The sequence below is a fragment of the Bison bison genome, unplaced genomic scaffold, assembly GCF_000754665.1.
Source record: "Bison bison bison isolate TAMUID 2011002044 unplaced genomic scaffold, Bison_UMD1.0 scf7180017864302, whole genome shotgun sequence".
NCBI lineage: Eukaryota > Metazoa > Chordata > Mammalia > Artiodactyla > Bovidae > Bison > Bison bison.
The window spans coordinates 1,531,068-1,542,827 of NW_011494874.1; the positions used below are offsets into that span (position 1 = coordinate 1,531,068).

Sequence of the window (11,760 nt, forward strand, 5' to 3'; positions counted from 1 at the left end):
CTTCAGCAGGACACTCGTCTCTCCTGGTCCTTTTCACTGAGGCCAGCCCGTCCCCTGCAATCTAGGGAGAGAAGGCCCAACCAGCTAAGACTAGGAAGAAACAGGCCAACCGGCACCTCTTCTCCCTGGAGAAGTGCTGTGAGTCCCAGCGGTCCACCCCAACAATTCCCCGCTGGCACCCCTCGGGCCATGCCCACCTCATTCGCCCTCTTTTTCGGACCTGCTCCCTCCAGCTCCTCTGGGGCCTCCTCCGGGCTGGTGCACTTGTAGGGAATGCAGTCTGCATGTACTTCTTTTTTCCTTAGGAATTCCTCTGTGATTCCTATGGACTCGGCAACCTGAGAAGAAAGGGGCCCATAGAGATGCTTCACTCAAAACACAAGATTCAGAAGCATGTCCACACTTCAGAATAAAGGCCTGAGTCTGAACCCATGGAGCCCCTTTGTACAGCAAGGTGCCATGAGGACAATGGGAAGGATGAAGACGCACTGGCGTCACGGCTGCACGACGTTAGTCTGACTCCACGGTAACTTTCTTGCCCACTGTTCCTCCTGGATGGCATCCACGCCTGCTCATCTGGCAGGTTATGTATGAACAGGTAGGTGACCACTGCCAACCGGGGCATCTATGTGAGGCTTAGTGAAAAATCCATTACATTAAAAAAAAAAAAAAAACGTAATTTAAGGCGATAAAACATAGGGCCTCCCTGGTGGCTCAGGGGTAAAGGATTCGCCTGCTGATGCAGGAGACACAGGTTTGATCCCTGGTCCAGGAAGATCCCACATGCCTCGGGGCAACGAAGCCGCAGCACCACAACTACTGAGCCTGTGCTCCAGAGCCCGGGAACCACAGCTACTGAAGCCTGTGCACCCTGGAGCCCGTGCGCCACGAGAGAAGCCAGCACAGCGAGAAGCCCAGCACTGCCACAGGGCAGCCCCTGCTCCCTGCAGCTAGAGAAAAGCCCCTGCAGAGCAACAAAGACGCAGCGCAGCTGAAGAAGACACGGACGCGTGTCAGTTTATATTTAGCATTGAATTTGTATAAAACGAATGAGGACAACCCAGAAAACCCACATGGTATGTTACAGTGTGGATCAAGATACTTCTTCCTATAGAAGTAATGACTCTGAAACACTACCCTTTCTAGGCAGGCAGCTCCATTGTGGGTATAATCAAACTTTAGGAGCTCTTAAAGTCAACATGGCCTAAGTGTTACTCATTGTTGTAGGAGCAATTTTTTTAATACACATGACCCCGCTTTGTTTACTTACTTCCTTGCTGTAGTCACTGGTTTGTTGTCCTTTCTGAGATTCTAAATGTAAGTGAGACGACATGGTATTTGCCTTCCTCTCTCTGACTTCTGTCACTCAGCATAATACCCTCCAAGCCCACCCATGTTGTTAAAAGAGTGTGTCAAAACCAGACTACTGAAAAGCACAGCATCTCGAAAGCCAGAAAAGACGACTAATGATTCAGGGCTGCCCTCTGCCGAGGGGGGAGCTGGGGGACCTGGCGCAGCCAGAGGCGCTCAGCGGGGCAAGGACCTGAGTCTCTGAGCTGGGCGCAGGGAGTCCCCCGGATGACCTGCCCACGGGCACATGCTCTGCCCAGTGGAAGGTTTTATCCAAAACAAGTAAAACCACGTCAGTTTACAGCGTATTTCTGTCAAGGACCCAAAATAGCTAAAGGCAAGGACACTGAAATGGGAGCTCTGGGAACACAACCACGAACAATAACTGCTGGTCCCTGTGTGATTCATCCCTTTGCAAAAACCTACATAACGAAGAAAAGATACCACCTATTCACTGTGATCATCGGTGAGTGGGAGGATGGTGGGTGCTTCCTTTTTTTTTAGCTTATCTGCATTTCTGAGTTTTCTGAAAAAAGCATGTATCACTTTTGGAAGAAAGAGCTAAACAGAAGCTGACTATGAAGATGTCATGACTAAAATAAACATCCTCCTTCTTTACTGGACAGCTTCCCCTTGGCTCTGGGCGAGACTTCCCACGGGAGCTTGTTACCTTACTGTTGTTTACTTCCAGGGGCTCCTGAAAGCAGGGTCCAGAACTACGGAGGTAATCTTGACACATTTCCGTAACCATTTTATGCAGCTCTTCAAACTCCTTGTATACAGATGGGAAGAGAGGTTTTGCTAGATGACCTTTTTCAACCTCAGTGAAGATAAAGATGACAAAGGGGAAAAAAAAAAAAAAGGATGTTTCGACCCAAGGCAAAGATATGGAAAATACAGAGAGTAATCCTAAGGCGGGAAGGACATTCCTAAGCCCCCAGCCGCTGTCAGCAGACTTGGCCTTCGCTCCCCAGCGAGAGTAAAGTGTGCCCTGCACTGCGCTCAGTGGGACAGCAGACAGCCCGGAAGAAGCAGCCCAGGAAACAAACCAGCCCTGCTGAGGGCCGCCGCAGAACGGCGGCCGGGGGAACAGGACAGACAGGCCCTGAGGACCAAACAGGCACGTTCTGGGGCCTGCAGCCGGGGGAGGGCCAGGTCTCCACTCCTGGGGTGCTCCTGAAGTGTGGGTGCAGGCAGCAAGGCCACATCTCAGCACAGGCTCCCCGGGGACGGGGCTGCCGTGGAGGCGGCTGGCAGGGGCGTGGGTGCGAGAAGAAAGGTGACTGTGGCTCTTCCCGCACACCGAGTCCACGCGGGCCTGCCTGACGGCCCTGTGCTGGGTGCCCAGGCCGGACCAGCCGGCCCACTTTAGCCCTCTCTGGGGAAAGGAGATGATTCCCAAGGCCTGGCTCCGTCTAAGAAAATATTATAAAGGATGCGTTTCTAAATAACTTCAGATCATCCCCTCAGTTGCTTAGAAACACTAAGAAGACCCACCTTCATCAGAAGAAACTCATACACGGTCACAACCTGAGCCAGTCGAGGCAGAGCCAACTCCACTAGATCGTCCCGGTCACACTGGTGGAGAAGCTACCGGAAGAAAGTGTTTGACATCTTTGAAAGAATTTCCCAGCAGCCAGCAAGTTGGTGCAACAAAAACCACAGGAAGCAGAAAGTTGCCTAGTCTCAGTGACGAAGCAACTCTCAACTGGGAGCGCTGTGCCTGCTACACAGCTCACATGCTCACGCATAACCAGTCCTGTGATCGACTCTGCATTCAGAGTCTGCCCCCGACGGGAGCACTGAGCGAGCAGTGGGTACCAGGCCCTGGATGAGGACACAGCCACGGTGGGGAAACAGGTTTCGCTCCCCAGGGCTCACCAACTGGTGTCAGAGCCAAAAACACAGCAAGTCCCGAGGCAGCCTGCAGCCAGGAGACCACACCAAGGCACAGGGACAGGCAGGAGGAGACGCGGACATGGGGAGGGGCTGGGCGGGGCGCGTGGATGACGCAGGAGGGTGCAGTCCTCGGACGGCGTCGTGGGCACGGTGTACCCCCACACCCCGGACGGAGCCTGATACCGGACACCCCCAGTCGTGTGTAAACCAGTGCCCATCTCTGGGGAGCTTCTCTTGTGTGGGATCAAAAGAGGCGCTCCTCAGAGGGTCCCTGATTCTCCGCGGCACAGTGCGGCGCTGCGGGTCCCAGCCACGCACTCCAGTGGCCTCACTGACCTGACCCACAGGGAGTGTCTCTGGGGTTCCAGTTCCTCATCTAAGCGGAGCTACTGACACACAGTGAACTGAGCGCGGCTGGAACCAGCAGAAAGTGCTCCCAGGATGGAAGCCATTCGCTCATTTCAAATGTTAGTGAGCAAATCACATCAGAAGCCTCCTGACCTCCTACTCCTAAAACTCACTCAGCCAGGACTTGGTAACAAGCCCATGGGGAGGAAAGTTAATTCACCCGGGTTTAAATTTCCCGCTGGATCCTGCAGCCTCCTAGGCTTTCTAGAAAGCCATTTCCTCTCTGAAAACCACTTTCCCCTCATGTGTAGTTTGGAGGCCCAGGGCCCAGAAAGCCACTCTCTGGGGCTGGTTGTCTCACATACTTAGCTGTGCTTTCCCTTTGCTATTCTTTTACTTATTTTCTTTAAGATGCAGGCAAATAAATATATCCTTGCCAAAGACAACCTAAGTTTGGGGTCCCACTCTTCTAAGCCAATCTAACTAAATTCAATAAACCTACTTTCAAGGGGCTAGAAAGGAGATTCTAGAATTTAAAACCCGAAACATGCTTTTATATCTTGAAACTTTTTACAAAAAAAAAACCACCATTTCTATTCTTTTCTAAACTGCTTCCACACAAACCCAAGTTATAATTATTCTACAAGTTATCAAGGCAAGCAGCTGGTACACCTAAGAATCATTTCGGGCAATGCCATCTCTGAATAGAGCATTCATCCCATTACACATCAGGTGAACTGTTTGAGTCCTTCTGGGCATTTTACTCTGAAATTCAGAAACCTAGAGAGTTGCCACATACCATGCCAGAGACACGGGTTTCAAGAACGGGACTCTAAGGGCGACGCACCTCCTGGAGCCTGGCCCTGCTCCTCGCGGCCCCAGCACCCACCGGCGGGTGAGCTGTGCCGCTCCGCTCCAGGACGGCCGTGCTGGGCTCTGCGGGGACCATGCAGAAGCTGCTTCTTCTAGGTCCGGGATGTCTCTCTGATCCCAAAAGGGCTGAAAAACTTCCATTTTTTGCTTCAGATACCAGCGCTTCTTCAACTTCCACAGACTGACCATTCTAGATTGGGGTGCACACCCAAACCAAAATAAAATAATCATGCTTTATACACCGTAATGAAAACCTTAGAGAAGAAAAAATATCATCAAAACAAGAAACTTGTAAATTATTCTTCTTGGCATAATCAAGACACATTAATGATAATCAATGCATCTTAAACAAAGGTTCCCTTTAAGATACCAGATGAACACCAGCCTGCAAATCTGGGCTGACAAACCATAATCATGGAGTTGTGCCCAAAATGAAACGAAAAACTCTTCTGATGTCACTGGCATATTAAAAATTGACCTGAGTTTTGTTCATTCATAATTCACCCATGACTTCTAAACTTCTTTTATTGGATACACTTCAAATACCGTAAAAGTCATCGTTTGGAAATATACAGAGGTGGACTTTAGAAAATTAACCAGGCTGTGTAAGCTCAGAGTCCTAACCACTGGACTGCCAGGGAAACACCTCAACTGCTGTTTTTAAATAACGGACTAGTGCACATGTCACACAAATGCTCACCCCACACACACTGGGCTTCAGTAAATACATGCTGATGTGGTAATGCAAATCCATGGTGACTGGATCTGCTCTGTTTGTGAGTTTTGAAAGGGGAAAAGCGGGGAGAGAACCCGGCAGGCCGCGTGTTACTGCAGACGGTCCAGGAAGCAGCCTTGTGGACCAGCGCCCCCACGCAAACCTTTCCCAAGGCCACGGTCATGTCAGCATCAGCAAGAGCGCTGCGATTCGTTTCCCTGACCGGCCCTGCAGGACCCGCACCTGCATTCCACGGCACGCGGTGAGCCAGGCTGCCCAGACAGGAGGCACACTGCTCCGTGCCCACCCGGCACCAGTGCGCACATATCGTCCACTCAAGGACAACGTGCAGGAACGAGGACACAACCACCGACAGAAAGGTTACCTGCAGGCCACGCCGCGCTGACGCAGCCCCTTCCTCAACTGGCAGAGCTGGCGTGGGCGGCCCCTGGGACGCCAGGCTGCAGGTCTTGCCCTTCGTGGGGCCCGCGATCACGCTCCCATTGGCCTTCTCAGATGGCGACATCTCAGGCTCCAGGTGGCCATGGCCTGGGTTAAGTTTAAAGTGCCGGGCCAGCCCCCCCTTTCCTATGTATGACTTGTCACACGTCTGACACTTGAAAGTTTTGGGCCTCAGGGAGCAGGTTGCTAAGTCAAAGAGCGCCCGCCTTCCTCTCTGATCTTCGTCTTCTTCCACACTCAGCTCGGCGTAGTCGTCGGAGTCAGATGGGTGACCATCAGCCAAATCCTCTGTCTTGATGAATTTATAATCTTTAGCTTTATACTTGGGAGGTCGAGATATCCGTCCAGAACGTGTTTTCACTTTTAGAGACTTCTTTAGTTTCTCAGCGTGTTTTGTTTGCGAGCTGGAAATAAATAAATTTGCTGAACTGGATGAAACAGATGTGATTGCCGGCGGGTCAGAGGCCGACAGACGGACGGCCGCAGTGCTTCGGCCACTCGGAGGCTCGGTGGCCGAGACTGTCTTCACAGGGACTGGCCGGAGGGCAGGCAGCGGCCTCTGTACGAACACGCGAACCGGAGGCCGGGGATGGTGACTCAGGACGCGTGGCGGCGGCCCCAGCAGCTGAGAGCTGAGCCCCACCGCACTGCAGTGCCCGCTGGGCGGCGGGCCCGGCCCGGCCAGCTTGGACTGGATGGTGGCCAGCGCGGGCATCGGCTTTTCCTGACCTTTCGTCTCTCCAGATCTTACCTTGATGCAAATGGCTTCCAATTGCTTAAACACAGAAAAAGAAAAGAAGCACTGTGTTTATCACATTTCTGCAATTTTGTTCCCATCTTAAACCCACTGCTGAGATTTTTTTTCTAACTTACACATCTTACATATAAAAAACTCTGTATCTATTCTGTTTACACTGACGTTTCTCAACCTTTCTGCCCAGTCCATAGTCATCTATTTTACGTCACATTTCTTGTACTTGCATACATAAGAAGCATTTGCTTATATACACAAAATAAAAGCTCATGTAACTACTCACCATTCCTACATAAATGCCTTTTGATAGCACTGGGTTGGCCAGAAAGTTTGTTCAGCTTTTTCTGTACAATCTTAACGGGAAAAACCGAATCAACTTTTTAGCTAACCCAGTATCTACATTTTTTTTTTTACATTTTTTTTTTTAAATCCACTCAGTTGATCACATGAACCATTAAAAAATATCCTTTATAGTTTTACCACATGTACTTGGAGTTCTTAGTACTCTAAATTGGACTCAGTTCAATACATGGCCTTATTTTTTAAAGTTTTGAGTGAAATTCTGGAAACCAAAAAAGCCATAAAGAACTATGCAACTCGGGTCCCGACCACCTACGTTTTGACACGCAACATTACTACACTGGGAAGCCTTCCTGTCCCACGTCTGCACGCCTTGTTTTCCCCCAGCCCGAATGTGCTGTTTGTCATTTGCACGCATTCTTTATATCACACTTGTGCTTAGTCACTCAGTCGTGTCCGACTCTGCGACCCCATGGACTACAGCCCACCAGGCTCCTCTGTCCACGGGGATTCTCCCGGCAAAAATACTGGAGTGGGTTGCCATGCCCTCCTCCAGGGGATCTTCCCAACCCAGGGATCGAACCCAGGTCTCCTGCATCGCAGGTGGATTCTTTACCAGCTGAGCTACCAGTGAAGCCCATATTATACTTGTAGGTGTCCCTGAAAATAAGCAGTTCTGTCTTGATGTGTTTTCAAATGTTACACAAGTGAGCACCATCTCTGGTACCCTGGTGGGTTTCCCGCCTTGCTCGTGAAACTCCTCCGCGGGGAAGTGCGTAGCCCTCGGGCGCTCACTGCTCATCATCTCTGGTATCCTGGTGGTTTTCCCGCCTTGCTCGTGAAACTCCTCCGCGGGGAAGTGCATAGCCCTCGGGCGCTCACTTGTCTGTTCTGTCTTGATGAGTTTTCAAATGTTACACAAGTGAGCGTCATCTCTGGCATCCTGGTGGGTTTTCCGCCTTGCTCGTGAAACTCCTCCGCGGGGAAGTGCGTAGCCCTCGGGCGCTCACTGCTCTGTAGCACAAGGCACAGGTGGCCTCCCGCCCCGCGCTCTCTGGTCTGCTTTGCACGGTCACGGATCGCAGATGTGTGTGTACACACGTGTAAATTTCTCCAGGGCACACACCTAGGAGGTGGGCTGCATTTCTTCATCAGCTTTTTTTTTTTAACATCTAACAAAGTTTTATTTTATCCTTTTGGCCCCATGACTTGTGGGATCTTAGTTCCCCAACCAGGGATAGAATCTGAGCCCTTGGCAGTAAAAGAGCAGAGTCCTAACCACTGGATGGCTAGGGAAGTCCCTGAAAACATTTTAAATGCACGTGCCTTTTGACCCAGCAGTCTTGCTTCTTGGATCCCAGAAGGAACACTGGCACTGTCACAGGGATGTATGTCCAGGGGGTTGAAGGCAGCGCTGTAACAGAAAGCACCCGCCAAAGGCGAGGGCTGCTGCCGACCAGGTTCCACAAGTGCTTTTTAGAGAATATTTATTTATTTGGCCATGCTAGGTTTTAGTTTCGACACTCAGTATCTTCAATCTTCACTCTGGCACGGGGGATCTTTAGTGTAGCATGCAAACTCTTAGTTGTGACATGCAAGATCTAGTCCTCTGACCAGGGATCGAACTGGGCCCCCTGCCTTGGGGGTGCGGAGTCTTAGCCACCAGACTACCAGGGAAGTCCGCACCAAGTTACTGAGCAGTGACCTTGTGCCTGATACAAAGTGTAGGTGTTCGGGAGACAGCAGTCATGGTCTCGGCGGGGGGGCAGCAAAACTAGGTTCCTGCCTTCACTGAGCAGAAACAAAAAGAGAAAAGAGAGATAAACCTCATCACCCAGAGCTGACTTTCTCAACTTGCCACAGCTGACATCTTGGACCAATAAGTCTGTCATGCCAGCTGAGCTGGGCAGCGTTGAGCACAGCCCCGCCTCTACCCAGCAGAAGCCAGCAGCACTCCCCAAGCTGTCACAATCAAAAATGTTTCCAGCGACTTCCCTGGGGGTCCAGTGGTTAAGAATCTGCCTTCCAGTGCAGGGGATGTGGGTACCACCCCTGGTTGGGGAACTAACATCCCACGTGTCTCTGGGCAACTAAGCCGGTGCCCCGCACTCCAGAGCCTGTGCTCCACAATGAAGACCCCGCGTGCCCCAACTAAGTCCCAGGGCAGCCAAACAGATTAAAACCAAAACCAAAATATCACCAGACTTTGCCAAGTGCCCTCTGTGGGGCAAAACTGCCCCCGTTGAGAACCACCAATTTGGGGCCACTAAGAGGCCCTCTTTGGACTCAACCCTCTACCAAGGAGAGGGTCAATAAAAATAAAACACAGGACAGAATGAAAACCCACACTGAAATCAAGTTGGAGGTTGGAGTAGATCTGTCTGCACATTATATACTACTACAAACAGCAGACAATTCAATATACTGGTTTTTGAGTAGGTGTGCAGAGCTAGCCCTGAGCCACCATGAATCAAATGACAACTAGCTTTACTTTGCATATCCTTTAAGAATCACATTTGTTTCTTTTTACTACCAATCACAATGTTTCTCTAAGCTCCTGGGGTATTATCAGATAATGCCATTACAGACACACACACACACACACACACACACACACACACACACACAGAGCAAATCCTGTTGTTTCTGAATTACCTCAGAGGCAAAGCTGGTCTGATTTTTAATCTGCTCTGAAGACTAGTTTACCAAGTGGGTATTCTACCTGATACCTGTTATATGTCTGTTTCATTCAACAGACTTTTCCTGAGTATCGCTGGGGGCCAATTCATAAATAAGTCAGGTCCCAGCCTCACCCGCGGGTGGCGGGTTTCCCCTCCCAGGCCTGCCACCTGCAGCCCTGCTGACTCAGGTCTGCACTTTGCCTCAACGTCTGTGCTTTCAAAAGCTCCACAGCTACACCTGAAGGCAGTAATTGCGGAATGCTGCTAGGAGAACATCACTGCCACGGCGCAACAGGTGCAGTGAGAGAAGCAGGGGCAGCTCAGGGCTGGCGGGCTTCCCGAAGAGGTGACCTCCGCAGGGGGCCTTGTAGGATGAGTAGAATTTTTGGAACAGATGTTCTAGGTGTAAGGAAAAACGTGTGACTGCACCAATGCATGAAAAGGAGCACTCTGTGTGGAGGAAACTGAAAAATCTCTCTGTGGGGCAGGAACAAGGCTGGGAACTGAGGGTGCTGACCTGAGGGAGTGTTTAGTCTGTACCTTTGAATCCACACCACCCCCCAGAGACCCTCCTCTGCCTGGGTTCTCCAATCACGCCTGGGTCCCCGCCCCCTACCGCCTCTCCTCTTCTGTATTTTCCACTTGGACCCACCCTCCCAGGTCTAGCTCAGACCACCTCTTCTCATCCCCCTCGGCCAAAAGCAACTTGGCCCTTTCTCTAAGTGCATTTGGCCGTGTCCTATTTATGTAGTATCTCTAGCTTTCTGCCCTTGACCAGAAGTCATCTGAGTGACGAGTCACCCCCTTGGTCACATCATAACTCCATCTCGTGCGTCTCTGTGGCCTTTGTGGCACAGCCAGGGGGAAAAGAGCATTACCAGAATTGAGTGCAAAACCACAGTACCATGAATGCATTAAGTATTTATATCACCCCAATGAGAAGAGCTAGAGAACATGATCATGCTGTCTAACTCCAGTTAAGTTTGCTTTCATTTTGGGGAATACATCATTTTTGGGCTCTTTCCTAAGTTATCTAACCCAAAAAGCTATAGCCACATTTAACAGACCCTGGAGTGCAGCCACGCCTGGGGAGGCTCGGAGTAATCACTCAGCCTCTCTCAGCTCCTTCCTCATCTATAAAATGCCGATAAAAACACTTTTGTGTGGTTGCTGAGACCCAAGCAGTCCAGCACAGTGCCGGATACAGAGAGGAGATGGACAGACTCGGCCACCGGAACCCTTCTGACTCCACAGACCTGCTGTGGGACTTCGGTGGGAGGCATTTATTTCTTCAGCACAGTAGGAGACAAACGTCCTACAAATAAGGAAGCCAAAGTCCAAAGAGGTTGAATTACCCAAGGTCACACTTCTAAGAAGTTTGGTGTTTGGGCAGTCATACTTGTCTCCCCAAACTTGAGTGAGACAACTCTCCAGTCTTGATGACCAACTGGGTACCAATCTTAACTGGCCAAATCCCTCAGAAACGAAAATATAAACTTCGTGAAGACTGCTGATTCTACTACCTATTTCTTCTAGAGGCAGGATCTCTGTGGCACTTTTGGAGTGAGAAGCACGGTGACATTCACAAGCCCAGTGCTGAAAGGGGATGTGACTTCACAGGTGGCATGAACGACCTCAGGCTCGGATGCTACTCTGGACGCTCTGGGATGGCAAGACCCATGTTCGAGTTCCAGCTTCCTTAGCGGCCAAGAGCTGTGTGACCCGGAAATCAGGCCACTGAGAAAGGACGCTGGCTAGCACACGGAGTGCTTCCCACGGGTTTCATTCATTAAGCGAATGTCAGGCACCTGCCGGGTCTGTAACAGGGGTTGCAAACGCAGGCGCCACCACTGCGAGCAGGTGCTGCATCAAGTCACTAGAATGTACTTCGTTCCGCCCCCGAGTCTCGGCCGGGCCATTTGCAGCACCTTCCACCTGAAAGACCCTCTACGTTGGTTCCTTTTAAGCTATTCAGGCCTCCGCTCCATTGTCAGGCCTGGGGACCCCTCACTCGCGAGCAGCCTCCAGGTCCGGCCGCTCTTCATGGACTGGGTTCAAACGCCGCACCCGCCGCAGCGCCTAGACACCGTGAGCGCTCAACGAAAACGGGACGAAACGCCCGCGAGAGCAGCCAGGCGGCGCGAAGGAGCCCCGGGCAGGGGCCCGGCGGGGTGGAGGAGCCGACGGTGCCGGCGCTGACAGGGGCGGGGGACCTGCCGTCCCCAGGGAGCCGAGTATGGGGACGCCCTGAACTGTAACGGCCGCTCTCTCGGGCAGGGCGGCCCTAAGGCCTAAGCGGAGAAGCCTTCCTTCCCCGCGCGAGGCCTCTCGGCACGCTCCGGGCCTCAGTTGCCCCACGGCCCCTCCTCACCTGCGGC

At 51.5% G+C, this 11,760-nt stretch overlaps 1 protein-coding gene across 4 annotated transcripts in view; it reads right to left on the reverse strand.

The window, feature by feature from the left end:
• ZNF839 (zinc finger protein 839) overlaps positions 1 to 7,188 on the reverse strand; it is a 9,155-nt gene extending 1,967 nt beyond the window's left edge. For 2 of the 4 annotated variants that reach the window (XR_826264.1, XM_010851334.1), the window contains exons 1-6: positions 5,571 to 7,188; positions 4,445 to 4,660; positions 2,848 to 2,940; positions 2,021 to 2,170; positions 221 to 338; positions 4 to 61 (exon numbers count right to left, since the gene is read on the reverse strand). Coding sequence is in view for 3 of the 4 variants with exons in the window: in XM_010851334.1 (XP_010849636.1) it covers positions 4 to 61; positions 221 to 338; positions 2,021 to 2,170; positions 2,848 to 2,940; positions 4,445 to 4,660; positions 5,571 to 6,362 (1,427 nt within the window). In the remaining variant the exon portion in view is untranslated. Of the gene's footprint in view, positions 1 to 3; positions 62 to 197; positions 339 to 2,020; positions 2,171 to 2,847; positions 2,941 to 4,444; positions 4,661 to 5,570 lie in introns of all 4 variants that reach the window. The other 2 variants (XM_010851333.1, XM_010851332.1) reach the window with 2 other exon arrangements.
• Between the last annotated feature and the right edge of the window lie 4,572 nt (positions 7,189 to 11,760).